This window comes from Mirounga leonina, unplaced genomic scaffold, assembly GCF_011800145.1.
Source record: "Mirounga leonina isolate KUSES-001 unplaced genomic scaffold, KU_Mleo_1.0 Mir_92, whole genome shotgun sequence".
NCBI classification, from domain to species: Eukaryota; Metazoa; Chordata; class Mammalia; order Carnivora; family Phocidae; genus Mirounga; species Mirounga leonina.
In genome coordinates, this window is record NW_023270852.1 from 4,741,410 (window position 1) to 4,768,668 (window position 27,259).

Sequence of the window (27,259 nt, forward strand, 5' to 3'; positions counted from 1 at the left end):
TGGATTTGGGTTTCCCATTGTAACCCCTCCGCTGTCAATGCCCCGGCACATTAGATTCCCTGAAGGTGCTGAAAAGGAGGCAGATTAAAAGAAAAAAAAAATTCCAGAAAAAAAAAAAAAAAGAAATTCCAAATGGGGGAGAGCGGGGGACGGGATGGATTCTCTACAATATCCTTAAAAAAAAGGTTTTCATGAGGAAAAGCTTCTCCAACATCCCCTTATTTTGTAGTTACTGATTGATGTTTCATGCTAAAACATCAGGGTTATGAGTATCTTAAGGCAAGCAGTGCTCGGAGCAGGGCTCTATTGCAAATGCTTAAAGGGGAAGCGGGGGAGGGGGCTGGGTAACGACAACGACCACGACTTTAAAATGATCATCTTAGTGGCAACCAGACCAGCTGGTAAACATGCAGACAGGCAGATTCTGTGTTTCATTTCTTTTAACTTTCAAGAAATGACCCTCTCCCAATCCCATCAATAAAAACTTCAGAGAAGGAACCTATTACCAGCCGACTCTGAGTTCTGCAAGCGGAGAAGAATACCACATAAACAGTGAAATTACCAGCAGTTTCATTCTGTCTTTAAAAACAGTCTAATTCCCGGAAGAGAGGATCTCATCTGCTTGCTCCTCCTTGGGCTGTCAGAATTCACACAGTTCATGCAGGACACATCACACCGTGCAATTACCAACCAGCATTTGCCACTGCTAAAAGATCTTTAATAATCCTGATTTTTTTTTTTTTTTTTTTAAACCATAAAAGCTCTCCTTATGAGCCCAGCTCTCTTTCCTTGTTCGGCGTGCCTGGTCACTTACAGGAGGAGGAGAAAGAGCCGGAGGCGCGGCTCACCGTTCCCCAGCTGTGTCTCCCAGGGAGCTGTTCGTGTGTCCGCAGGGCGATGCCACGCCGCGGCGGCCGGCAGGGTTTAAAATTAGCCGAGCCCGGAGAGCCCCGGGTAACCTTCGGACAAGGTTAGCCAGCAGAGCAGTGCAGGCTCAGGGAGGGACATTAATGAGAAGCCAAGGAGAGCTCTTCCACAAGCCCGTTAGGGCCCCTCTGAGCCCTCACCGTCTAGAAACCTGGAGGGGCCGGGTACACCTCCTGGGCCTCAGGAGGCTGACCTCGGCTCTTATTTTTAACCCACCAAGTCAGCAGCTTCCTTCAACAGGCGATCGGCGCGAGCTCTACATGTGTTTCTCCAAGTTTGAAGTCAACATGCTCCGCCTCTGGCGACACGTTAATTTTTAAAAACTTTAAAGTGGATTTTCAGAACATCATATCCATGGAACACTTCTAAACGTAAAGTTCATACCCACACATGACCAGAAAAGTGGAACCTACAGAAACACACACAGGAGGAAATGAACTGTGGTCACGGTCAGCGCTGACAACGCATTCTGATGTACTTTCTTGCACTAGTAACATTATTCTTATTAATACTATTTTTTTTATTATTATGACTCCCTACAGTTTTGGGGCTCTGTTGTTACCCATCCAACATTTCACACTCCGCATCATCCTGAGTCCGGAAATATTCTTTGCATTTGTGATTTTTAAGAGGTATGGTATTCCACGTTGTGCATATACTGCTATTTGACTACTTCCCCACGGGTGCACGTTTATATTTCGCGCAACTGTTCACTGTTAACGGCAAACATCCTTGTAGTGCTTTCCTAAGAACAGATTCCTGGAATCCACAAGAGCAGGAAAAAATTGAAGCTACTGGTGCAGACTGGGGACCCCTGAAGACAGGGACGGCCTGTCACACTGTAGTGTTTCTGAAGAAAGGAACGTGTCCGGGCGCTTTCCAAACAGACAACCCTGAATTCCAATGTGCCACTTCCCAAGCACCTACAGGGACATCACGAGGCCGGCACCACAGAAGTCCCCTCAGCAGTGAGAGAGAGGAAGCCACAAGCAAAGGGTGCATCTAACGCCTCTGAACACCTGTCAAAGGCGAGTCGGATGCTAGTGGCACTGTCCACACTGCCCCCACGAGCACCTCCCTGGTACAGACGGCCACTCTGGCTGTTGAAAATACTGAACTACGTTCATCCGAGGTGGTGAAGAGTCATTGGCACAAGCCCACGGAACACCCCTGTGCCCTTGGCTCCCAGCCTCTCCCAGAGCCCCCGGCCCCCTCCCTACCAAGTAAAGCTCAGCGTCTGGCACACTGGAAGCCTCCAGGGGTGGCCTGTGTGTCCATGTCCTTATGGTTCACTAAATACCTACAATATCACTCCTGTTCACTGACAACCTACAATTCAAGATTTGCTTTTTAGATTTTCTTCATCCTCCCTTCCAACCAGCTCCTCAGAGGCCACTGGTTAAAATCTTAGTTATCATCACTTCAGCAGTCTTTTCTTAAATTCATTAAATTCCCTAATATTTTATTTTTTTAAGCCGAAATGGACAATTAATGAGAAGCACTTACCATTGGGAGGTAACAGGCAGCCGTTCCCACTAAGTTGTTCTCCACCAGGCGCAGTGAGTTGGGTTAGACAAAGATGGACATCATAAGCAGAAGATCCATACACCAAGTACTAACACCCATGACACTGGCGCCCCAAGGGGCAAAGCTATCTGCTTAAATCACAGGAGAGTTTAAGGACCCTCACATCATCAAGTGTAATTCTCAGGAAGCTAAAGCAAAAGTACCCAAATGCTAAAGTCAAGAGGTAAATAGAAGAGTCAGCTACAAACTCACCCGTGCCCCAATCGCCCTGGTATTGGCTTACCTCTGATACCGGTAAATGCAACATTCTGGAGCCTGGTGTACTGCTATGCTGTTGGAAGCACGACCTCTACTTTCCCTCTCCTTGCTAACCTGAATTATTTTCTGTGTAAGGGAATAGATAACCAGTGAGTGGAACAGAATTTCATTTCCTCTGAATGTTTTTGTCTATCCTCTACTGCGGATGCCAGGCAAGGAACACCAGCCAGGAAAGGGAAGAAGAACAAACCAGAAGCCTGTAAGTCAGACTTTGAAAACCAAAAAAGAGCTAGCCTGGATGTATTACAGCCCCGCCCAGCCCAGCCGCTGGGATGGTGACCCAAGCTGGAATCAGCTCAAGGGCAAGGCCCATCCACATCTCTACTACGGAAGAATATACACCAAATTTCAGGTCGCTATGGGAGCTATTTTTGACTCCCAATATCAAATACAATGGCAAAAGTTTAAGGAAATACCTTGTAGTAGTAACTGAAAATAATACTCACAGCTAAGATTTATTTAACACTACTGTGTGTGAGGCACAGGGGTCATGAAGACTTTATTTTTATTATTTCTCCTAATCCTCATCACAACTATGTTAAATGCAGTATTACTATCCCCAGTATTCAGATAATGAAAAAAATGAAGTTTAGAAACATTAAGTCATTTGTCCACTTCTCAAACAGAGATATCCAAACCCAGATCCATCTCACCGTGAGCCCAAGGTCTGTTTCTATGACACAGTGAACCTCCCATCGTTGCAGGTAATCAAGGAACAGCTGAGAGATCTCTTAACAGGGATGCTGTATTGGAAACTGGAGTGGGGAGAAGGATGTCAGGGAAGGTACAATCTAAGCTTGGATCCACGACAGATGAAAACAGACTGCCTACTGTATGCGGGGTCTACACTACGTGCTTACAGGACAGGGGTTTCGGAGACCCTGTGAAGGAAGCGAGCACACAGAGCCGCTCCATTTTTCCGCTCACAACAAAAGGCAACTGTAAAGCAAGGCCGCAGAGTCCAGACTCTGGTCACGGTGAGCCCAGTGGCACATGGGGAGCACGTTTCCTTCTCCCTCCCCAGAACACACCTCGAGGCTGCAAGCCTACCCACTACTGCACAGGGAAAGAGTTCTGGCCCTTCTCTTTCTAAATTCCCTGCACCTGAACTTTTCGGCGAATCGAATAAACGATTCAAATTTGTATTAGAAAATATTGAGAACACACCCAGAAAGGGAGATGAATGGACAAGTCAGACAGGAGAATAAGTATGTGACTGCCTCCCTTGGCGAGGAGAGGGAAAGAAGGACAAATTCCAGCGAGCTGAACGTGTGACTTTAAACCTCCTCATCAGCAAAGCTGTAAAGCCGGGAGGAAGATCTGCAGTGAACAGGATACAGGGAATATACTAGCGCAGGAGTGGATGAAGATCCAAATGGCTATACTTATCAAGAGCCTCAAAGGCTTAAATCCTTGGACTTAGTAATCCTCACCCTAGAAATCTACTGAAAAGAGAATTCCATGAAGAAAAACATCAGGATCACAAAGATACACATTATAGAATCACCCCTAATACTATGAACAGTGGAATGACTAAGAAAATCACAGCATGTGAATGCAAAGGAAAACTGCCTCCACTTATAAGAAAAAATGAACAGACTGAAACATTAGGGAAAGCTTCTCAAAGATTCCTGATTTTAAAAAGCAAAATACAAAATTGTGTGTTTATGTATATAAAATATACATTTGTATATGTATGTGTAAGTATATATGAAATTGTATGCATAGATGTATTCATATGTATTATGTATACAAGAAATTGTGTATGTGTATATTTATAATTACTGGAGTTTTATGCCCATATCTACAGAAATAAAGTAATTGAAATTTTTTAAAAAGAGTTCTTCTCTTAGGAGGGTGACATTACAGGTTTTTGTCTTATACTTTCTTCATGTTCTATTTCTGTAATTTTTAAGAAAGGACTCCAAGGGTTTTTTTTAAGAAAATTTAAATAATCAGTTACAACTTGAGACATTCGAGCACGTGAATGCAAAAAGAAAGCTCAGAGGTCATACATATGTGGATACTTGAATGCTCTCTATCGCCAGGACCCACCAGAGGCCAATCTCCAACTTTCTATGTCTAGTCACAAGCTTCAAATACAGACACACAGATGACCGCCTGGTTCAGGGAGACCTGAGGACTTGATGCTCCCCCTTCCATTACAGCCACAATCACAGTAGCTAACCCTTAACAGACTGTGGATTCTGGACCCGGCCCCACCAGAAGCACCTTATATGTCGATTCATTTACTCCTCATAACAATCCTATGCGGAAAGTACTATCATGACTCCCATTTTGAAGTAAGGAAACCGAGATACAGAAAGAGAAAATAAATCGCCCGACCTCACTCAGGTAGATGGCAAAGCCAAGATCTGAACAGAGACTGACTCTGGAGTCTAAACTCATAACTACCAACCTAGACTGCCTGTATGTAGACAAGTCTCCCATCCACTGCTCTGCTGGTACATCTTATCCAAAATGTCTTTCCTCCCCTTAGCCACCTACAAAGCACCCACACATACTTCAGAGGCCAATTCAATTGCCACCTCTTCAGCAAAGCCTTCCGCGGAGCTCCCACGCAGCATTAATAGGCACGGGGTTTCAGTTTTCCATGAAAAGTTACAGAGACGGATAACAATGACGGTAGCAGAACAAAGTAAACGTACTTAATGCCCCTGAGCTGCACACTTAAAAATGGTTACGATAATAAATTTTTGCTATGTGCATTTTACCACAATTAAAACTATAGATAAGTAGGCAGGCACATAGGTAGGTAGGTAGGTAGGTAGGTAGGTAGGTAGGTAGGTAGATAGGTAAATGGAACCTCTGAGCAAAGAAATCAGGTCACGTGAGAGCATACCTACAGTGGAATCCAACATAACTCTCAATGCTAGAGCACTCACCACCCCACGGATGCCGCACACATCACACAAATGTCACATGCATCTCTCCAACACTCTTCCCTTCTTTCAGCAGGGTTATCACTCCCTCCAGGAGCCTTCCTGTATCCCCAAGCCCAGTCTGGGGGAGGCTGGCCCCATGCGCCCACACTATCATGCCCTCGTCCCAGAGCACCCTTGGAAATGCCCATCAACAGGTCTGTGCCCCCATGTCGAGCTCCCTGAAGGCAGCACCCTTATCTTATTTGAGTGTGTCCTCAGGACCTGGCGCAACACATACCACCTTTAATAAACACGGACTCAATTAATTAACTGCTGGAAGAAGGAGGGGCTGGAATAGTGCTCTGGTTTTCAAAGCTCACATACAGGGTTGTCTTGAAGGGTGATTAAGAAGACAAGTCAATGCTTGCAGAAAACCCAAAGATTCTAACCTAAAACTAAAGGAAGAGGGTCCACTTGCAGAGATTCCCTGAGGCCCCCTGCCACCTCTATTAGATATGGGGGATTTATGTGTGAACAGGTGATTTTCAGCATCAACAGCTCCCACGAGTTAAAGGTCCATGCCCGTCTTCCGATGCCCTGGGCTGAGACTCGGGTGCCAGGTGCAGTACAAAGGCTTAGGTCACCTCTTCGAATTCTCTTAAGGTCAAGTTTAAATGGCAGTTTGATTAGTTTGTCAGGCACCTATTCTTTGGGCTAAAATCAGAAAACATTCTTTAAGGCTGCTAAATCTTTATTGATCCTGAGGGGTCAGCTCAGAAGGCAGGGACAGTAATTGCCTGCTCTTTGCATAGTGCATTTTCCATTCTTTAAGGCAGCTGGTACAAGCACGGTATTTTTTCTTGTATGTGTTTCTGCTACAATTACTTAATCGCCCCTAGCGCCGCTCTGCTCGTCACCTCCAAGTCTACTCCCAGCCCGTGCGCCACATAGGAGAACAAATTTTTGAATTTGCTACTGAGCAAAGTACATTTCCTTTTCTCCCCTCCCTCTCCAATCACTGAGCAAACTGTAAGAGTGAAGCAAGCATAAGGCAGGCTCATCCGTGCTGGAGCCCCACAAAGCAGCCAGCCCCTGGAGGACACAGAACCCCAACCGAAGAGCGCCAATGACTTCCAACGTGACTTGAGTTCAGCTTTAGGGAAACCCAACATGGGACATTCATACATTCGGGTGACTCACAGCTCCAAACAGGTCATGCTGAAATGACAAGGAAAGTAAACGCAAACGTTAAAAGACACAGCTGCTTGTGCCTTGTACGGAAACCCTTGACCAGTAGGCAAAAATCCATGCCCGAACCTTAGGAAGAAATGCCACAGGTAAAGGATATTTGAGGATCCGAGACAGAGGAGCAGAGACTCAGGGCGTTTTTAAAAGGAGATAATGATTATCCCCTTTTATTTTTTTGTTTAGTCTTCCATTTATGTAGTAGAACCATCCTTATTATAGAAGTTCAGTGAGGGGCACCTGGGTGGCTCAGTTGGTTGGGTCATGATCCTGGAGTGCCTGGATCGAGTCCCGCATTGGGCTCCCTGCTCAGCGGGGAGTCTGCTTCTCCCTCTGACCCTCCCCCCCTCATGCTCTCTCTCTCTCTCTCTCTCTCTCGCATTCTCTCTCTCAAATAAATAAATAAAATCTTTAAAAAAAAAAAAGAAGTTCAGTGAATTATGGAGACACAAATGTGTCAACACACAACCTTACTGAGGAGCTAAGCCTGTGCTGGGTAAGACAGGACACAGCCATAATAAGACCTTGAGCAAGTCCTTTTCTTCCGTCAACAAGGGAGCTGAAACAGGACTTTTATTGGTAGCTCTCATGTGTAATATTCTTTCTACTCCATTCAGCTGTCTAGCAGAAAAGCAGACTTCTGGCCCATGCATGACTGGATTGTCCAAAACATGAATCTTTTTAAAGTGCCATAAATATTATAGACCATATTATATATACTGGCCCTATTATACATATATTGACCATATTATTTATGTTCTGACACCATTTTTTTTAATGTTTTATTTATTTATTCATGAGAGTCACAGGGGGAGAGAGAGAGAGAGAGAGAGAAGCAGGCTCCCCGCTGAGCAGGGAGCCCGATGCAGGGCTCGATCCCAGGACCCTGGGACCATGACCTGAGCCAAAGGCAGATGCTTAACCATCTGAGCCACCCAGGAGCCCCTGACACCATTCTTTTTTGAAGACACAGACTATTTCTAACAAAATAATAAAGGATGGTGATTACTGGGGCACCTGGGTGGCTTGGTCGGTTAGGTGTCTGACTCTTGATTTAGGTTCAGGTCATGATCTCAGGGTTGTGAGATTGAGCCCCAAGTAGGGCTCCGCACTGAGGGTGGAGCCTGCTTAAGATTCTCTCTCTCTCTCTCTCTCTTCTTCTGCCCCTCCCCGCTCTCTGGGGGCGGGGGGGGGGGAAGAGGGGATTAATACTCCCCCGCATCTCCTCATTTGAATGTCCTTAATTAAATTAAAGTGCCTGCAGCACATGGCACTTCTTGGGATGCATGGGTGGCTCAGTCAGTTAAGTGTCTGCCTCAGGCTCAGATCATGATCTCAGGGTCCTGGGATGGGGCCCCACATGGAGACCTGCATCTCTCCATCACCTAAAGGCTCAGTGGGGAGTCTGCTCCTCCCTCTTCCTCTGCCCCTCCCCCTTTCCTACACTCTTTCAAATAAATAAAATCTTTAAAAGAAAAAAATAAAAGAGAAGCCTCATTTGACTATCTCAAAGAAATGTTCCCTTTTTTTTTTTCCTGCTTTACTTATGGTATTTCTTTGCAAATGGTATCAAAATCAAGGTTCCAGCTGAAACCCATCACACTCCATAGGACCAACAAATTTGACAAAAATTCTGTATTTAATTAATACTTCAAGTATCATCCAACAAGCTTTGAAGATTACACCTTCTTCTGAAACAGGATACCGTAAATATTCATAGGCACAGACCTTTTTTTAGATTTAAAGAATCACTGATAAACTATATGTTCAAAGGAAGAGAATCACCTCTACCTCACTTTACAACTAGAATTCTACAAGATCTCTAAAATTCTAAATAAAATATTTCCAATTTTCATATTCCTTCTTTAAACTGAATTCATTTTTATTTTAACTTACACTGCTACCATGCAAACCTGTCTTTCCTGAATAGTTTGTTCTAGGTGGGGCAGTGAAAGAAAAAAAAAGGATTAGAAAACAAATAAGCTCTTTGGTCTAATAGACTATAAACATGTCCACGTATTCTGGTTTTGATCAGAAATAAAGGAGGAAGAAAAAAAGATGCACTTGGCATTCAGGACACTGTGTGGTGATTCAGAGAGAGACATCTAAGAGGCAAACTATTTGCCGGAGTAAACCAGTATCACAATCATCTTAACATTTTAACATTTTAAACATCTAAACAGTATCACAATCATCTTAACATTTTAAACATTTGTAACATCCTGTTCACAATTCACACACACTGATGAAGTATCTGAAAGACGGCCTCACTGACTTCTCTAGGTGTCTAGATAAAGCGTGGCAAACTTTGGTCGGGCTGACTGAGCCCCCCAAGTGGTAGGTACGGACTGCTCATAATTTAGTTGGGTGTCAGGAAACACATGCAAGCATTTATTCAATCAGCCTTCAACTTCAGGCCAGGCTCTGTGCTGGAGAGGCGAAAATGGGTAAGCACCATGCTCCTGCCTCAAAAACCTCACAGTCCAGTGAGAGGCAGATGTCAGCTGCAACCCCAGAATCCAGAACACTGCATGGCACACAGCAGGTGCCCGAAAGAGATCAAGTAGGTTAGGAGGCAGGGAGGGCAGGCAGAGACCTGCCCAGAGAGCTGCAGTGTGGCAGGGAGCCGGGCTCTCACATGGAAGCCTGGCTTTGAATGCACACCCACCCACCGCTCTGCAGCTGGGCACCGGGCTGCGCGTTCAATGCTGCCACACCTCAGCATCCGCATGTACTCCCTCCTTCAGTGCTCATGAGATAACATACATGGAAATGCCTGGAATGGCAAAGACCAGGAAGGACAGATCCTAGTCTGGGACAAGGAACAGGCAGCACAGAACCACCACAGTAGGATAAGATCTTTTTTCCTACTTCTTCCTCTCCCTTTTGTAATCCTTCCTGTAGAAAGCCCCTTCTCCAGTACTGACTCAGACAAGACTCAGAGTGAACGAACCAAAACCGACGCGGGGCGAGGGGTGCAGAAGGAAGAGGGTACCATCCTTTGGAATGAAAACCCTGAGTGGTTCTACAGTGGAAAAGGGGGAAAGGACTCCCAAGCCAGACACCTGAAGCACCTCGACTTCTGTCTTCTGCTGGCTAGACTCCTCCAGACAATTCTTGACAATTAGCAGGGGTTATTGCTCTCCCCCGCATCTCATTTGAATGTCCTTAATTAAATTAAAGTGCCTGCAGCACATTTACACTTGATCAACATAGAAGAAAGGCTAAACCAAGCTTAAGTATCTCAGCTCTTTTCCTATTTTAAAATGTTGTAGGTGTGTGTTGGCGTATTTCTGTATAGCCAGTTGTGAATGCACATTTGGCTGTGTCTGTCTGTACATTCACACACGTGCATGCGTTATTGAAGTAGGTATGCATCTGTGTATAAATATAAACCAGGCTTCTCAGGGTTGAGGGAAGTGTGAGAGATCCTGCTTATATGCCGAGCGAGGCAGGACAGGTAAATTGTGTGTCCGCCTCAAACACCTGCAAGCTCATCTTGCACAAATAACTAAGGTTGCAACCAATGAACCAGTGAAGAGGCCCTTAAGTTTCCAAGACAACCAGAGGGGCAATGCTGGAGGGGCTCAACCTCCCCGTGACTGGACCCAGCCCCTAAAGAACCCCTCTTCTCTCTCTTCCCGGAAGAAAGCTTTCCTTTTAGTAAACAAGAGCCTTTGTCCTAACCTGGATCCCAAAACCTCCTGAGGGGTGGGAGGCAAGGGCCTCAGAGCTGCCTTCAGTCCTAGAAAAGACCACAGCCATACCAGGGGAGCTGGAACAGTCAGGCTCCTGCCCCTTAACTCTCTTGAGGTTAAGAGATGCTGCGAAGTTGACAGTCATCCAATTCCACGGGCCTTTACCTAGAAGCAGCTGTGTCCCAAGCCCTGGGCTCAGAGATTACTTCTCGTACTTCGTGTGTATTTCACAACAATCCAAGAAGGCAAGTGGGGTGGTAGCACTCCCCTCTCACAGGTGGGGGAGCTGCGCCTCAGAAACACTGATGGGCCCAAGGTGGGCCCAAGGCAGGCCCCAGAGCAGGTAAAGGCAGGAGCCATCACGCTGTCTCACACTGCAGATCTGGCTTTGAGAGTACTGGCTGCAGGAGACGAATGTGAGCTCCTGGGTTCTGGTTTCAGTTCAGCCTCTGATCGAAGGGTAATCAATCAATCATGCAGGTCTTGACCTTGTGAACCTTAAACTCTGACAATATAAAAAGAAAAAGAGAGGGCATCTTTGGTTCTACAGCTCACAGAACGGAGTCAGATAAGAACCCTCTATACCATCACCGTTCAACACAATTCTCAAAGGCTAGGTAAGGTGGTTTTCTGTCCTCAGCTCTCCCACCAAACACCATCGCCCCTGCCATCCCTTGGATCCCAACTCAAGTTTTCACTGTCTCAGGCATTCACGCCCATGGTGCCCCAAGGAATCCTCCCATTGCCAGCCTTTCTGGAAGACATCAAGATCCATCTCAATAATTAGCTCAACCCAAATAGCCAACCCCCGAGCAACCTCAGCAGAGTGTCTGAACTTATCTTCATTGCACCTGCTTCTTAGTTTTTGTCTTTTCAACCTCGCCCGGGGACACAGCTTGAGACTTCTCTGTACTCATCACTGTGATACCACAACCATGCCCCATCCCTCCCCGGAGTTAAATCAAAACAATTATTCACATGGCAACATTTTCTGGGTATCTGCTAGGTCACATATAATAACATGCAAGTAGAAACTGGGTTTTTTAAGAGAAATAACAGGATAATAGTCTCAGCCCCAAGGAACTTGCAATCTAGTAAGGAAGATGGAGATGTAAAGGATTGCTGGGATTTGCTGAATCATTTGACACTGGAATTTGCCAGTGACTGGGAGTTGGAAGGGACAGTGACTATGAAGAATGAAAGAGTCTGCTCCTGATACTATCTTAAAGGATATAATGACCGGCTGACTTTAACGAGGTGGAAATTTAATAAGGATAAATGTCAAGTCATGCACTTAGGTCCAAAAAAAAAAAAAAAAAAAAAACCCCAACTCACAAGTATAGGGTAGAGAAAATCACATGAAAAAGTCTTAAGGGATTGGGTTGCCCACAAGCTCAATGACTCAGTGTGATGAGGGCTGCTATAAAAGCTAATGCAGTATCAGGCTGCCCTGATTAGAAATGCTGCATTCAGAGTAAGAAAATAGAGATTTCAAATCTGGACCCCAGAGACTGTAGAGGGATGAATGGTCACAAGTGAGCACATTCCAGAGATCAGTCAGGAGTGTGAAGCCACATCCCAAGTGGGGTGAAGATGAGGAGGCTGGGGAATGAATACCTTAGGGGGCCACGAGAGGCACCTTCAAACTAGTCTTGGGCTTGACCATCCCGTTTCCAGAGGGAATAAATTACATATCTCATTACGACATGTTCCAACTGCAATGTCAAATATTTATTGGTAGGAAAGACGGTAATAAAATTCTATTTACAAGACAAAGAAAATTATAAATTATTATGCACAAAATATTATTCGTTCTGTAAAAAAACAACATATACACACATCAAAAACTGTGTTAGCACCTGTCTGGAAGACCATGTAGTGTGAAGCCAACAACACGAAGAGTGGTGAGATTATCGACATGTTTAAATTTTCCTTTTGCTTCTCTGTATTTTGCTTCTCCGTATTTTCTGTTCCATAATAAACATATATTGAAAAATGTGATATGAAAAAAGAAAATCTAAATGGGCTAGCATATGAAAAGAGCAATTAGGCTCTTCCTCTCTGGCTCCAGCATGAGAGGGGGTAAGGATTGAGGAGACCCTGTCTGAGCTCAACGTTAGAGGAATAAATGGCCCTTTGTTGTAGAGTGAGCTCCCCAACAAAAGAAATGTGCCTCTAGGGGTACCTGGGTGGCTCAGTCGTTAAGCGTCTGCCTTCAGCTCAGGTCATGATCCCAGGGTCCTGGGATCGAGCCCCGCATTGGGCTCCTTGCTCCGCGGGAAGCCTGCTTCTCCCTCTCCCGCTCCCCCTGCTTGTGTTCCCTCTCTTGCTGTGTCTCTGTCAAATAAATAAAATCTTAAAAAAAAAAAAAAAGAAAGAAAGAAATGTGCCTCTAGGAGGCATTAAGGCTCTTTGGGAATGCACTGTAGGGGAAGCCTCCATGAGTGCAGGGCTCACTCCTCCTAAATGACCTCAAGGTTCCCTCTAGTCTATATACTCCAATTCCTTGATGGATGCTTGAGCCATCGGTGCTCCAAAACGCACAATGCCTCTATTTCTCTCCTACAGGTTCAAATGCTCAACCAAGATTGTAGGATCTACCTCTCTGCTCTCTCACCAAGTCAGGGCCAAGTGGAGTACAGTTAAAAGGATGTTCAACTGGGAATCAAAGTGTTCGGATCCCAGCGGTACCACTGGAAAGAAGAATAGGGCTTCGAATGAGTCACTTAAACTCTAGAAGCCTCAGTTTCCGCATCTGCCAAATGGCAGTAAAATGTATACGATTTCAAGGGGTTCTGCCGACATTTCAAGAAAAAGCCTGTGGGATTGCTTTGTAAACAATAAAGTGTTATCTATACAAAGGAAAGATGACACGTTCTGTCAAGCTCAAGCTGGATGGCCAACTGACAGGCCCAGCTATAGGCATCCCACTCCACCAGAAGCAGACACAACTCTGACGCCAAGACCCTATGATCCTACTGCACTGTGGCCCAAGCAGCATCTGCACAGCAAGGCCCTCCGGTCCTTCCGCTTCCCCTGACCACTTTTCATCCCACGGAGTATAATAACGAATTGCTTTTTCTCCAGCATCTGAGGATGAGTCTTGATTTTTCACTATGACTACAGGTTTTTTAAGAGGAGGATCAGGGCCTCTGCCTTCATCCACGATCCCTGGTGCTGCTGGGAACTCATGAAAGACGTACCGATGATTTGACGGAACTCTCGTTGAGCCCTGCTACTTAAAGTGTAGCCCGTGGACCAGCACCCGTGGCACCATCTCAGAACGTGGTAGACAGGCAGGTTCTCAGGGCCCTGTCCCAGATCCATTCAATCAAAAGCTGCATTTTTAACAAGATCCCCAGGTGATTCACATGCTAAGAAGCTAACAAGCATGCAGCCATCAAGAAGCCAGGGGAAGGAAGACCTGGGGCAGAGCTCCAAGGCCCAGAAAAGGACCTCACTCATTTATTTACTCATTTACCCAGTCACACACTTGTTCAACAACTATATATGAAATTGCTACATCATGCCAGAAGCCTGTCTAGGTGCCAAGTTCTGCTCTGACCAGGTGTAACTGAACGGTAAGGCTCCTCCGGTATCAGAGAGAATTTTCCATTACAGCTGCCTGTCCACAGAATTCAGCTACCAACTACTCAAGTCCCTCAGAGTCCCAGCTCCTCCAAGCCTGGCCCAGCGCCTCAAATGCTTTGCAGGTGTCAGGGCTGGTATTCTCTTCACGAACCACCGAGAAGCCACCCACACAACAGCCACGGCCCAATGGTCTGGGCAGAGCCCCTGTTTTATTTCTGCAGGTGCTACATTCCAAAAATATTTCTTCTTATAAAGCATGGCAGGAATTCTACACTTAGAGAAGAAAAGAGGTTAAAGAAGGGCCTTGTTTTTCCCAGAGGAGAGGGGAGACTCACAGAGAGGTTTACATTTTTAAAATGTATTTATTTTATCAGCCACATGCTTGCAAGTCAAACATCCCCTCAAAGACATTTTGCAGAGATATTCTGGGAACACACTGGAGGCAGCTTATTTATGTGCGGCTATTACAAGACTAGCCCAAAGGGATGAGTATCAGATGCTATCTCCCGCTGAAATGACCGTCTGCCTGCCTGCCACCCCTATGCCAGGTCAGAGCTACTTCATGCCCCTCAAATACCCCCTGCTTGGCCCTGCCAAACTAACTGCCTCTGCCCCACTGGTCCTCGGAGAGCCTTGCAATTAGCCCGGGTCACTCCTGATGGAGGACGGTTGTTCACGCCACATGCTCTACACCATCTTTGGGGGTCTGTAAATGGACAACGAAAAGCATCATTAATGTATATATGGGTGCAAGATTAATCTCGAACACTGTCACAGTGCTGGAAACTGCAGAGGCTGGTAGGATCCCAGGCAAATTCAGCTCCTTGATTTCCCTGCCCAAGGGGGCATCCTAAGAAGGTGTGCTGTCTCTTAACAGCTGACTCTGAGCTCCCGCCTTTGCTCTCTCTCAAGTCATCCTTTGAGTCACAGGATTTAGCAGTTAGGAATGCTTACCACGTCTCCCACAGTCCCCTCCCTTGGCCAGGTAACTGTCTCCTTCCCAACGGTGAGCATTGTGAGGGCAGGGGCTGTGCTCTGCTCAACACAGCATCTCTGGAGCCCAGCAGATACACGACACATCCAGGTTTCCATAAATAGTGATAGAAGGTCAATGCGTTCAACAAGCATTTAATGAGTGCTGAGTTTTAAGATTACAATACAGGTATCCCCTACCTTCCCAAAGTTCAAATTATGCCACTTTGCTCTTATGAAAGATCTACTGAGAACAGTAACAGTTTTTCTTGTAAAAGTGAAAATCATCTTCGGATTTCTTTTGCTTGGTAGGAGAAAACAGATATTGGTATGTCTTTCCTAAAACCAAAGTAGCAAAACATGAACTTTCGGAAATCGGGGAATACTCTGCTTAACGCCATTTCTGCTTACAAAAAAATTCACAGAGGGGGCCTGGGTGGCTCAGTTGGTTAAGCGACTGCCTTCAGCTCAGGTCATGATCCCAGGGTCCTGGGATCGAGTCCCGCATCGGGCCCCCTGCTCCGCGGGGAGCCTGCTTCTCCCTCTCCCACTCCCCCTGCTTCCCTCTCTCGCTGTTTCTCTCTCTGTCAAATAAATAAATAAAATCTTAAAAAAAAAAAATTCACAGAAACCCTCTACTTTTGGATGGGGTGGGGGAGGGGCAGAATCTGTACTAAATACCGGAAGATAAAAAAGAAAGAAATGGGAGAGCCCTTAATGGCCTTTCGAGACGAACAAAACAAGAAACAAGGACTATGAAAGCCTGGATGGAAACTCCAGTGTGAGGAGTGAGGGAATTCCTGGGGCCGAGCAAGCCAAGGGCAACAGAAATGGAATTTTCTTATCCACGGCATCTCACACAGATCCACCCCCAGTCTGTAATTCATTGTGTACGGAACGCATTTCCCACACACCAGCCTCTTATTCTGCAATCGGCCAAATTTTTTTAATCTTTTAAACTATCAGTATACTGTATGGTATACACCGACTCCATCCTAACCTGTTTCTTCACAAGGAGAGCCCCAGTTCATAACGAGATGTGCTTTTCACGGGCATTCTGACTTCATTGTCTCCCCAGCTGTCAGGGCCACGTGAGAAAGAAGGGCAGGGAGGTACAGAAAGGTTAAGGACTGCCCCCGATTATGCCCTGGGACTGAATCTCACCACTTCCCCCCCAAATCTGTGTTCTCAGCAGCAACCCACTTCCCCTCCCAGGCCTCTCTTTGTAGCTAGCATCGCTGCCCAACAGAGAGGGAACTCAAGCCACATGTCAAGGTACGTTTTCGAGTCAGTCATTAAAAAAGGTAAAAAGGAACTGGTGAAATTAATATCAGTAACTTCTTTTATTAACCCAACATATCTAAATGTGATTTCAACCTGTAATCAGTATTTAAAAAACCATTAATGGGATTTTACATTCTCCTTCCAAACTAAGTCTTCGAAGACCAGCGGTCAGTGTATATGCTTCGGGGGCCACCTCCATTCAGATGCCACCTGCCGAGTGCTGAACGGCACCGGGGGCGGGTGGCGACCATGCTGCCCCATGAGGGCCTCAAGTGCACATTTCCTACACGCGCCTGCTGTCTCCAAGCACACAGAGCCTTGTTACTGGCACGGACTGCTGCTGTTGGGTCTGAAATGGGGAGGCCCAGTGTTCGGTGTTCAAGGACAGTCAGTTCTACCCTTCAAGTCTCACCGGAAGTACTGCTCCGTCAAAGGAAGCCTTCCCTGACTACGCCCCCAACAGTCCTGTGTACCTCTCCTCTGTGCCGGGCACCCTGGCTTCACACGCCGTAGCCCTAGCGGCCATACTGGAGGGCCTGCTCGGCCATGTTCTCCACCACTGTCTGTTCCTTGAAGACAGGACTGTGTCGGCCTCATTCACAGCCCATGCCTTATCTTCCAGCCCAGCACAGGCTCGACAAACATTTGCCAGCTGCATGGATGGATGGTCGGATAAATGAATGGAATTCCTCCTAACAGAACCTCTCTCTCTCCAGGCCAGAGCTTCCTTGAAGTAGAAGTCCCATGCTTCCTTCCAGCTCTGCAAGTCAACCATGATTCGTGTGGCCCTAGCCATTCTGTTTAGCCCTCCACGGCACAACCAGCTCGGGCCAGCCATCTGACACCGGAGGGAACACTTCTTAGGTACACTGTAGAGTTTCTTGCTCTGCAAAACGGGGCAGTGTAAGTTGCTTTCCAGTCTTCTGAAAGTATCCTGGGAGCTATTCCACAGAAGTAGAGACATACACATATTCTCTCATATAATTCTTAAACACCTTCCCTGGCCGATCGGTTATCTATTTCTTACAAAGAACATATTCCATTTTGTCCTTAATGAATCAATGTCGTAAAAAGATCACAAGGTCAGGTTTTCGACTCTAAAGTCCTGGTTTTCATCACCACTACCTTTCTGCCAGCTAGCTGCTTGATCATCATGTTATTTAACCTCTATGCACCTGGATCTCCACATCCATAAAATGGGGATAACAATATAACCAGCTCAGAGCTGTTGTAAGACCAGAACGCCTTATATACTCCACAGGGCCAAACAGATGTTAGCTCCTATGTAAACTATTTCTTCGGAAGCATGTCAAAGTCAAGTGACAGAGTCACCCACAATTAACAGTCACAGCCAGGGCCTAGGCCTGGGGACTCGGGCCAAGACCAGAGAGAACTCGCAGGCTAACATCAAACAGGCCCAGAATCCACGGCTTCACAAAGCCAAGTCCCCAAGAGGGATGGATGCCTGGGGATGTCGGGCAGGAAGCAGCCCAGAAGGGCTGGCTTCCCCGAGGAGCAGGACTGCCTACTGGAGCATAACATAGGAACTTTCTATCTCAAAAGGGCAGGGTCTCCACTGAGCAAAGGGTCCTGCCCGCAGTCAGGCCAAGCCAGGGAGCCAGAGGAATGGCTTCGTCCACCTCTTCTCTCGTTCTCCTGCAGTGTTTTGGAGGCCCCTGAACTTTCCCGAACCGGTTATGCCTATTTCAAACAGGAACTAGGCCCGCATGTACGTGCGCGCACACATATGTGTGCGTGCATGCATTTTATTATTTCAGAAGAAAGCACTCTGCAGCCCGAGAATGAGTCATCAGTAATCCTTGTCAATTTGCCAGCAGCCTGCCCCTCTTCATTACAAACAGAAAGATAAAAGCCCTTGCACATTAGCTGGCATACGCCTCCACAGACAGTACAAATAAATTAATTGTGCCTCATCTCAAACAGCCCAAGAGGTGTGCGGGAGGGGAAAATGCGCTCCGTCTTGTTTCATTAACAAATTAAACTGAAATAGAGCTGCAACCATTCTCTTATGAACATACACTCGGGTCCTGCACCAAGAACACGCTGCCACCCATTTGGGGCAGCATCAGCCCAGGAGAGAGCCCAGACCCTGACAAACCGTGTGTCCAGCCTGAGAGAGCAAGAGTCTTGCCCTTTAGTCCTACCGTAGTCCTGGCAGGTGGGGGTGACCTCAGGGGCCACTGTAAGGGTGGGTGCCTGGGGGACAAGACTCGCCCGTCAAATCCCAGGTGCTATTGCAAAGGGAGGGCGGTGCAGTCATTTACCCCAGGCGAATAAACAAACCAGTTCGGTGGCCGTGGTATGTGCCCAGAGTGAAGGAGTTTGTCATCAAGCAAACTCTGTCATGCTGAGGATGGTGAGCATTCCAGAAAGAACAAAGTTATTCAAGACCAACTTGAAAAACAAGTTGGACTCCCCTTCACCACAAGCTAAGATTACACCCTCAAACACACCTTTCTTCAATCCTGAGACATTGGCTTTTGCAGAGCAGTTAAAGGCAATTTGTTACAATGCTGTGATTTTCTTTACAAGGGCTCAGTACTACATAATTTAGGCAACCTACATTTTATATGCTGAAGGGGTATGGCTGAAAAGCTGATCCTTTCATGTTTTATCTCCAAAGAGACAAAACTAGTGCTTCCAGGGGAGGAGGGGAACAGGAAATGGGGAGGGGGGGTTTTGCTGGAGGGAAAGAACAAAGCACACTCTGAGAAGAGGAAAAGCCCCTCTACTCTCCAAATATCACCCCATTAACTGGTGACCTGCAAGGAAGTTCGATCATGAACAGCTAATCCAACCGGAAAATATGTCCGAAGTATTTGTTATACAGATAGGCTCTGGCTTTGCTTTGTGTTCGTTTGGTTTGGTTTTTTTAACTGTAAAATTCAAGAATCTGAAAAATTCTAAGAAAATCTGACCTCAAACAGCGAGGCCTGGCCTATAACAAAACAAATTAAACAAAATCTTAAAAAATAGTAATAAAGCTATACTCAACTTTACTATAACTGAAGAAATTCCAATCAAACAGTGAAAATGATAGTAGATACTGCAGGCCAAGTTGCTAAAAAACTGGTACCTTGTGGCACTGCTCTGTGAACTGGTACAGCCCTCCTGGACAGCAATGTAGCAACAGCCTATGAGAGCCAAAAACATGTGCCCTTTAACCCAGAAATCTTGCTCTTGGGAATTCACCCTAAGGAAAGAATCTACAATAAGGATGAAGCCATATCTCCAAGTATTATTTATAATAGCACATAACCATAGGGGAAAAAATCTAAATGTCCAGTAATAGATGAATGGTTAAATAAATTCAGTCTGTGAGATGATACATTTTAAGACCATTAAAAATCATCTTGAAGACTCTGTAACCATTTGGAAAACCTTTGCTTAAGGTTTACTGAAAAGAGCAGAATACAAAATTGGGTCTACATATGATTACAGCTCTATAGAAGTATGCCTGCATTCAGACAAGGGCTAAAAGAAAAATGAAAACAGTTGTGTTAGGATGGTGAGCTTATGGGTGAACTTTTTTCTTTTGTTTCATTTCCTTTATTGTGGTTACAGCATTTTATTTTGTGAAATAAAGAGAATTCACAGGGTGTACATGCAGCTCAACTCAGACTCAAAAGGATGAATGAGGAATCTGGGAAACCAGTATGCTAGTTTTGGGCATGGGACAATACAGAGTCTCCATCCTGTGCTCTGCCTGGGGCCCTCCAATCGCATCGCTTAGCCAGCAAGGCAGGCTGACCGGGAAAGGGATGCTCAGAGAAGCCACACGACTGATCCAAGGCTGTCTGACACCACCAGATGACAGACAGAGGATGAGCCTCCAGACTACTTTGCTCGAAAGCCCTGGCCCATCTTGTCTACTACTGTGGCCTCTAATTCCAAGGTACCTTCCTTCTCTGGGAAACAGTCTCCTCCTCAATAAAACAAAGAGATGAACACTTACTTTCAGAACTATGTGAATCTGACCACCTGCATCTGGTTCATAGATCATCTGCATCCAACACACCTGCACTGCAGGTTAAAGCCCCAACCCAAACCTAGCGAATCAGAGAGTATCTGGGACTGAAGTACCTGAATGTGAATTTCACGAGTCGCCCAGGCAGTTCTTTAGGCATGGGGATAATTGAGAACATTAGTCTAAGAATCATGCAAACACCTGCCAAGTCCAAACACCCAAACTCAAATGTCCATCTCCCCCTAAGACAAAAAAGAAAATCTGCCGGATGTGGGGGAAAAAAACATTTAGAAGCCTATACTTGCTCAAAGAGCACTTAACCTCAAAGTTAAAGTGTTAGATAGAACACAAGAGAGTGACCTGTGTTTCTCAGACACATTTTTTTCTGGCAAAACAATTCCTGAGCAACCAGATAGTATCCGATTCACATGCCCTGTGTTTAGCATAATGCTGGAAGCACAGTTAAGTGCTCAACATGCTTGCTGAAAAAATGAGTGAATGAATGAATAAGCAGGTAGTATGTAGTGTCTGCATCCCACTGTATTTAGTATCTGTTTGCCCACGCTGTGTAAGCTCCGTGACACGGGGGGTGGGCGTAGATCCTCCCTCTTGTTCTGCGCAGTGTCACGGTGGCCCCAGCCACTCGAATCGGGCCTGGGGTCCTGTGCACTTGTAGACAGTAGTTGAGGAAATGAACAGCAGACACCAGCAAGAGGCAGACAAAAAAAGTGAATGCTCCCGGATCCAGTCATCTCGATCATAAATGGATGCCGTTCTTACGAGGAGCAGGAAACAGGCAGCTTCTCAACCGAGTGCAGACCGTGCCCTGGGCCCGGTGCTTCCACACTCACGAGTCCTCAAGGAAACCTCACAACTACATCAAGTAGACTAGTAACAAGGAACTAGGACTAAATGGCTTGCCCTAAGACACCGGCAGTAAGGAAGAGACCTGGGATTCAAAACCTTATTCTTTACAGTCTAAGTAGAAGATAGTCAAACACAGAAAACCAGAGGATGAAAGAAATGTAAGTCTAAAATAATGTCCCTTCAAGGAGCCACAGTCCCAAGGAAAGCCACACAAAGATCACAGGTGCTTCCAGAGGAGGCGCCAGGCTGGCCTCAGCCAAGGTGTGCACAGGGGGTGGCCCTTGCTAGCAAGCGCCTCTTTAGACAGTGAGTCCCAGCTGGTCGTCGTGGGGCCCATCTCTCTGCCTTCAAGCAGTAATGGCAGCACCCACACCGCCCCCCAAATCACCAGCAGCTGCAGACACTTCAGAATCCGACAGACGGACGGACATCGCCCTCCGAGCCCTGCAGCATTCTGTCGGGTAGAATCGCTGAGCACCCCCAGGGGGGCCACCTCATAGGCAACTCAAAGGCTGACTCTGAAATCAAGCTGGCCTGGATTTAAGTCCTGCCTTTACCATTTGCTGACCTCAAGACCTTCATCTCTCGAGCCTCAGCGTCCTCCACTAGAGAGGGGAGTAGTAAAAAGCTTCCCTCATGGAGCTGTTCTGAGGACTAAATAGGACAATCCCTGAATGGACCTAACACAGGGTGGGCACACGGTAAAGGTGTAGAAAGGGATTCCTGTTGGAACAGCTAGCAGGGGCCCTGTAAAATCTGATCTGAACATGACATGGTTCCCCAATTCGCAAGCACAAAGACCACCTGGAGGGTCTGCATTCTCTACTAATGTTTTCCCATTCCGCATAAAAAGCTTCACATATTAACACAGGGCAGAGACTTGTCATTTTTAATAGGCATGGAGTTAGTACCTATTCCTCTCCCCAGGGATCTAACTTTTTAATGATTTCCACATTAGATTTAACATTAAATGCAAATTGATCCATAAAGTCATCTAATTAGAAATTAAGCAGGCCATAGACATTGCCTAGAATTTAATTAGGAGAGCACCATGATATGATGAGAAATGCCCCTCACTAGGAGGAGAAGCTGGGGGGTTGGAGCTCCACCTCAGCCAATCACTGCCTGAGATCTGGAAGGCTACTTAGCCTGTCTGGGCCCCTGCAAAATGAAGAAGTGAGATTTCAAAGATCCTTTCCGGAAAGCCAAAGAAGAGAAATCTATAATTCAAACTGCTTCAGTAACCACTCATGGAGCAACAGGCTCTGGAAATGCAAAAACTCAGTCATGCCTTGAGGAGTTTTCAGATTATGGAAACCACAGCCTGTTCCATCCACCAAAAAACACCCTGGGCTTGCGAAGCGGAAGGGTTCGAATTTCCACTGTAGGCAATGCTACCTGGCATGCATTCCTCCCTCCAGGCATGCCCTCGCCTCTTTGGGGAGCCTCTATCCTCTGTTTATTTCCCAAGGCATAATTCTCAAGTCACAGAGTCTCAGAGCTCTTAGCTCAAGACTGGTGGAGCTGGTCAAGCTCTTTGCAATTTAAACTAATACCCCACCCTACCTCCAACCCAGAGCTTCTCCCAGATCCAATTCTGAAAAGGTTGCTAAGATTTATCTCAGCACTGCTTGTTCTTTTCAGCGCAAAAGAATCCTTGTGCCTGGCCTGGCCTTTGAGCCAAAAAAGTGGAAGTGGGAGAGGAGAGGAGATGTGCTGGGAAGCCATCTGGAATGAGCAGCGTACCACAGGGTCTGAGAGCTCGACCGGTACGCAGCGTGGCTGGAGGCTACCACAGCCTGCCCTCAGCAAGGCCTGAAGCTGCCTCAGCAGCAGCATCTCCCTCTCGGGGAGCTTGTGGGGCAATGTCTTACCCTTGTTAATGTGAGTGGTATCTGCCGACACTCTCCTCACATCCCACTGGGGGACAAGGACATCCTTTAGAATGTGCCACGCAGCCCCTCCTCCTCCTCCAGACAGAGTTGAAGACCCCCAGGCATCTTCATCACTCCCCAGACTGCTCTCATTTTACTCTGTTCAGAGTCAGCAAACACGGGTTGCTGCTCTTGGAGAGAGTGGGAGGAGGGAGCGTGGGATGATCCAGGCCAGGAAGTAGCTGTCCCCAGCCCTGAAAATCTCAGAAAGCAACCACACAACTCAGAGGTGGCTGTTCAGAAGATGTTCAGAACCCCCAAGAACATCCTCAGACTCCCAAGAACACCCCAGGGCAAAGCTTTCAAACTCTTAAAAGTTAGAGAGCTGCCCTTAATTGAACATAATGATACGTGTAAAGCCTATGGAAGTAAAATTTAGACTACTCAACCCAAATTCAGGTAGAGGAAGATACTTAAATAAGGTAACATTAGTGCAGAGGATAATGGGATTTGATGAAATGTCTCCATTTTTAAAAAGCCTGGATTGCAATAAAACAAATGTAGAAAAGCATCTGACTATAGGCTAGCCTTGGACTCTACTTGAGAACCCTACGGGGATAAAATAAGAGTGTAATTTAGAGAAAAAAAAAAAAGAAAAGAAACAGGATTAAAAAATACCCCTACACAAAATCAAAATGTTATTCTTACACAACTCCACAGGTGAATTATGTTGATAATGCTATCTGAAAAGGAAGTGGGAGAACATCAAAATCTTTACAGAAGAACCACATGACTCTATAAACGTGACACCAAAGCCCCTGACCCACAAGAGCTTGGATTGGGGGGGGGAGGCCAGGGGCTACACAAGGACAGTGAGGAAGAGGATGGTAACATCACCTGTGCTTTCCCTCTGAACTGTACAGCTTAAATCACTTCCACTTTCTTCTTCTTTGACGCCCCAAGACAGTCCTGTGGGGGGGGGGGATGCCTGCTTATCTCTGTTTCATACCCTGAGAGGTGAGGAATCTGTCCCCACAGCCAACAGGTGACAGGTGCAGCATCTCAGCCTTAGGTCATGCCGGGGCCAAGCATCATCCATGAAGCACAAGGATTTATCTTTCCCAGGTATGTTCAGGCAGCTCTGTATGAGAGATAGTGGGAGGAGACGGTACGGTTGTGAGCTTATTTTGAGCTATGACTACCAGAGCCGTACTTACCCCACCTCACAAAGCATGAGGTTAGGGGGAAAAGAAAGCTACTTCTTCCTCCTATATCTCAATAAAGATGCATATGAGCCAGGCATGGTTCTAAACACTTTACATACATTAACTCATTTTACTCTTACAACAACCCTACGAGGCAGGTACTCCTATTAATACCCACACCGTACAATTCTGGAAACAGCAAGATTAAGTAATTTGCCCAAAAGCAAAGAGCTGGAAACCAGTGGTGAGACAGGAGCCAGGCGATGTGAGCCCAGATGCTGCTCACTGCCTCAAAAGACATCCCCATGTTAGTGGATTCAAGCCTGCCACGGACTTGGGGTGGGAGGTGGGGTACAGAACCCTCCCAGCTCAGTGATAATACCACACAAAGCCTCCTTGACTTCCAGATGCTTCCAACTTTCAGAAACATGCAGGTCACCTCCCCCCACCCACCTCCCGTTATTGGGTTACTGCTGGAGGATCGTGTATTAAGGCAAACACCACTTTGACATAACCTAATAACCACCCCATCTCGCAGCATTCGGCAAGAACGAGTGCTACAGGGCACACGTGCAAACTTGATTCTCGGGCCAGGAGTGATTTCTGCGGGAAGTGTAATTCCATTGTCCACCTCACCCAGCACATCTTACATCCATAAAACACGAAACCTCCATCAGTCAGGACACCCAGGGATGGAAGGCCCTGCCTCCTGACCCATGTCTAGCAGGTGCCGCTAGACCCCATCTGGTGACAGAAAGTCAAACCTAATCTGATCTTTCCATTTGGAAACGTAATACCAAAGGTACACACATAGCTGGATATGGAAGGCAGCATGATCACAGAGACCTATAATTGTCCCATATTCAGTTCTGCTGCTTACTTATTTATTAGCTCAAAATTACTCCTGATATTGTAGCCTATGATCACTATAAACGGCATTCAGTACAATACTGACCATATGGGCAGACTTGACTGGCAATGGCTCATTCTCTAAAGAAAATTTACAGATTCACTCAGAAACCATTCAGTACAGCCAACTATGGGATGTGGGTCTGTACCTGCCCTGGAGAGAGCTGAAAGATCCTGCTTCAGATCCCAACCCAGTTGGTCACCCGGGAGCAAGAGAGGCTGTGACCTCAGGGCAAGAAGCCATCCGACTCCCAAGCAGGGAGTTGAGCACTCTGCTGCTGACTTGGAACAGAGTTGCCCAACGAGAGCTGACAGGCCCATTTTGACCCACCATCTCTTTTTGTATGACCCAGGAGCTAAGAACGGTCTTTACATTTTGAAATGGTTAAAATAAAAAAAAATTAAAAAATCAAAATCAAAATAATAATAAATGACAGGGCGCCTGAGTGGCTCAGTCCGGTGAAGCATCTGATTCTTGATCTCAGCTCAGGTCTTGATCTCCTGGTGGCGAGTTCGAGCCCCACACTGGGCACCACACTGGGCGTGGAGCCTACTTAAAAATAATAACAACAACAACAAATGACAGCATTCACATCTCAGTGTCCACGAAAAAACGTTATTAGAACGTGTCTGTTGGTTTGCATAGTGTCTGCCATCTATGGCTACAGGCACGCTACCACCCAGGGCTGAGCAGTGGCGCAGAGACTACGGGGCCCGTGAAGTCCAAAATATTTACTATCCGGCCTTTTCCAGAAAAAAGCCTGCTGACCCCCGACTTAAAAGAACTGCTAGGAACAAGACCTTGGAAAAAAAACCTAAAAGGAATCCAGGAGGAAAACACGAATGGTCGCGTCTTGACCACCGTCTGACATGCAATGGTTCGGCAGCGGCAAGGACAGATGGTCCTCAGCGAAGGGGAAGGGATGTCAGGAGGAGACGGGTAGTCCAAGGGCTACAAGAAAACCCTGTGCATTTCTAGCCACCCTCGGCACGGCAGAGGCACCCCTCTAAGAGAGAAAGCGAGGCTAGATGGGGGTCCAGGGATTCGGCATGGCCTGCTACTCCAACTCAACAGAGAAGGGAGGCAGAGGGAAAGAATCAGTGCAAGTTCTCACCAGAGCTGAGCCCACCCCCACCCCCTTCCAGCCCTCGGCAGGAAGCGGACAGCCAGAGGACACGGAGCCTGTCCTCTAGGCTATGTCTCCGTCACTAGGCTATGCCTTCTTTGTGATGTTTCTTAGTGCAAAAAAGGCAAATGACAGTCTCGGTTGTGAAGGGAGGGTCCGCAGGGTGAACTAGGAAGTGAGTACAACATCCCTTTGTCAAGTTTTTAAAACAACAAATGATGGAGGATGATCCTTATCCTTCTGTCCCCATACACCTCACCACCTCTGTTAATCTGGGAACTCCTAGAGCTGGGGTTGCCAGATTCAGCAAATAAAAAGTCAGGATGCCCAGTTAAGTTTGAATTTCGGGTACATGACAAATTTTTTACCCTAACTCGGTCACAAACGTTGCTTTTTGGAAACTCAAATAATGAGAAAGACTTATACTAAAAAAAGTACTGGCCGTTTGACTGATATTCAAATTTAACAGGGCATCCTGAATTTTAGCTGGCAACTAAAATCCAAATCGTGCATGGGAGGTGACTCCTCGCCCCCAGCCTCTGCCGGTGAAGATACTGCAGGGCAGGTCCTGTCTCGGGGAGCCCTGCTTGCACTCACAGGATGGTGGCTCCCCAGTGTAGGGGTGGCCTGCTTCCAGAAACAAGCTTCCCCAGGAGCAGAGCACCTGTGCCCTGAGCCCGATTGAAAGCAATGATCCCTGAACCCTTTCCCCAGCCACCATCTGAACCCAAGACACACATCTTCTCACCCTCGGCCCCTGGGCTCAATTCCGTTCTCTGATCCTTCAAAAAGCCCTTCCCAACTGGAAACGATGTCTTCTCTCCCTCATGCCTGTTCGCTAG

General features: G+C 46.5%; 1 protein-coding gene across 11 annotated transcripts in view; it reads right to left on the minus strand.

The window, feature by feature from the left end:
- The window catches only part of TEAD1 (TEA domain transcription factor 1), a 261,961-nt gene that overhangs the window by 192,590 nt on the left and 42,112 nt on the right, over positions 1-27,259 (minus strand). For 6 of the 11 annotated variants that reach the window (XM_034995470.1, XM_034995464.1, XM_034995468.1 and 3 more), the window contains exon 2: positions 24,186-24,317. The exons of 2 other annotated variants lie outside the window; for them this stretch is intronic. In XM_034995470.1, the coding sequence (XP_034851361.1) occupies positions 24,186-24,317 (132 nt within the window). 3 more of the 11 variants (XM_034995474.1, XM_034995472.1, XM_034995469.1) reach the window with 3 other exon arrangements.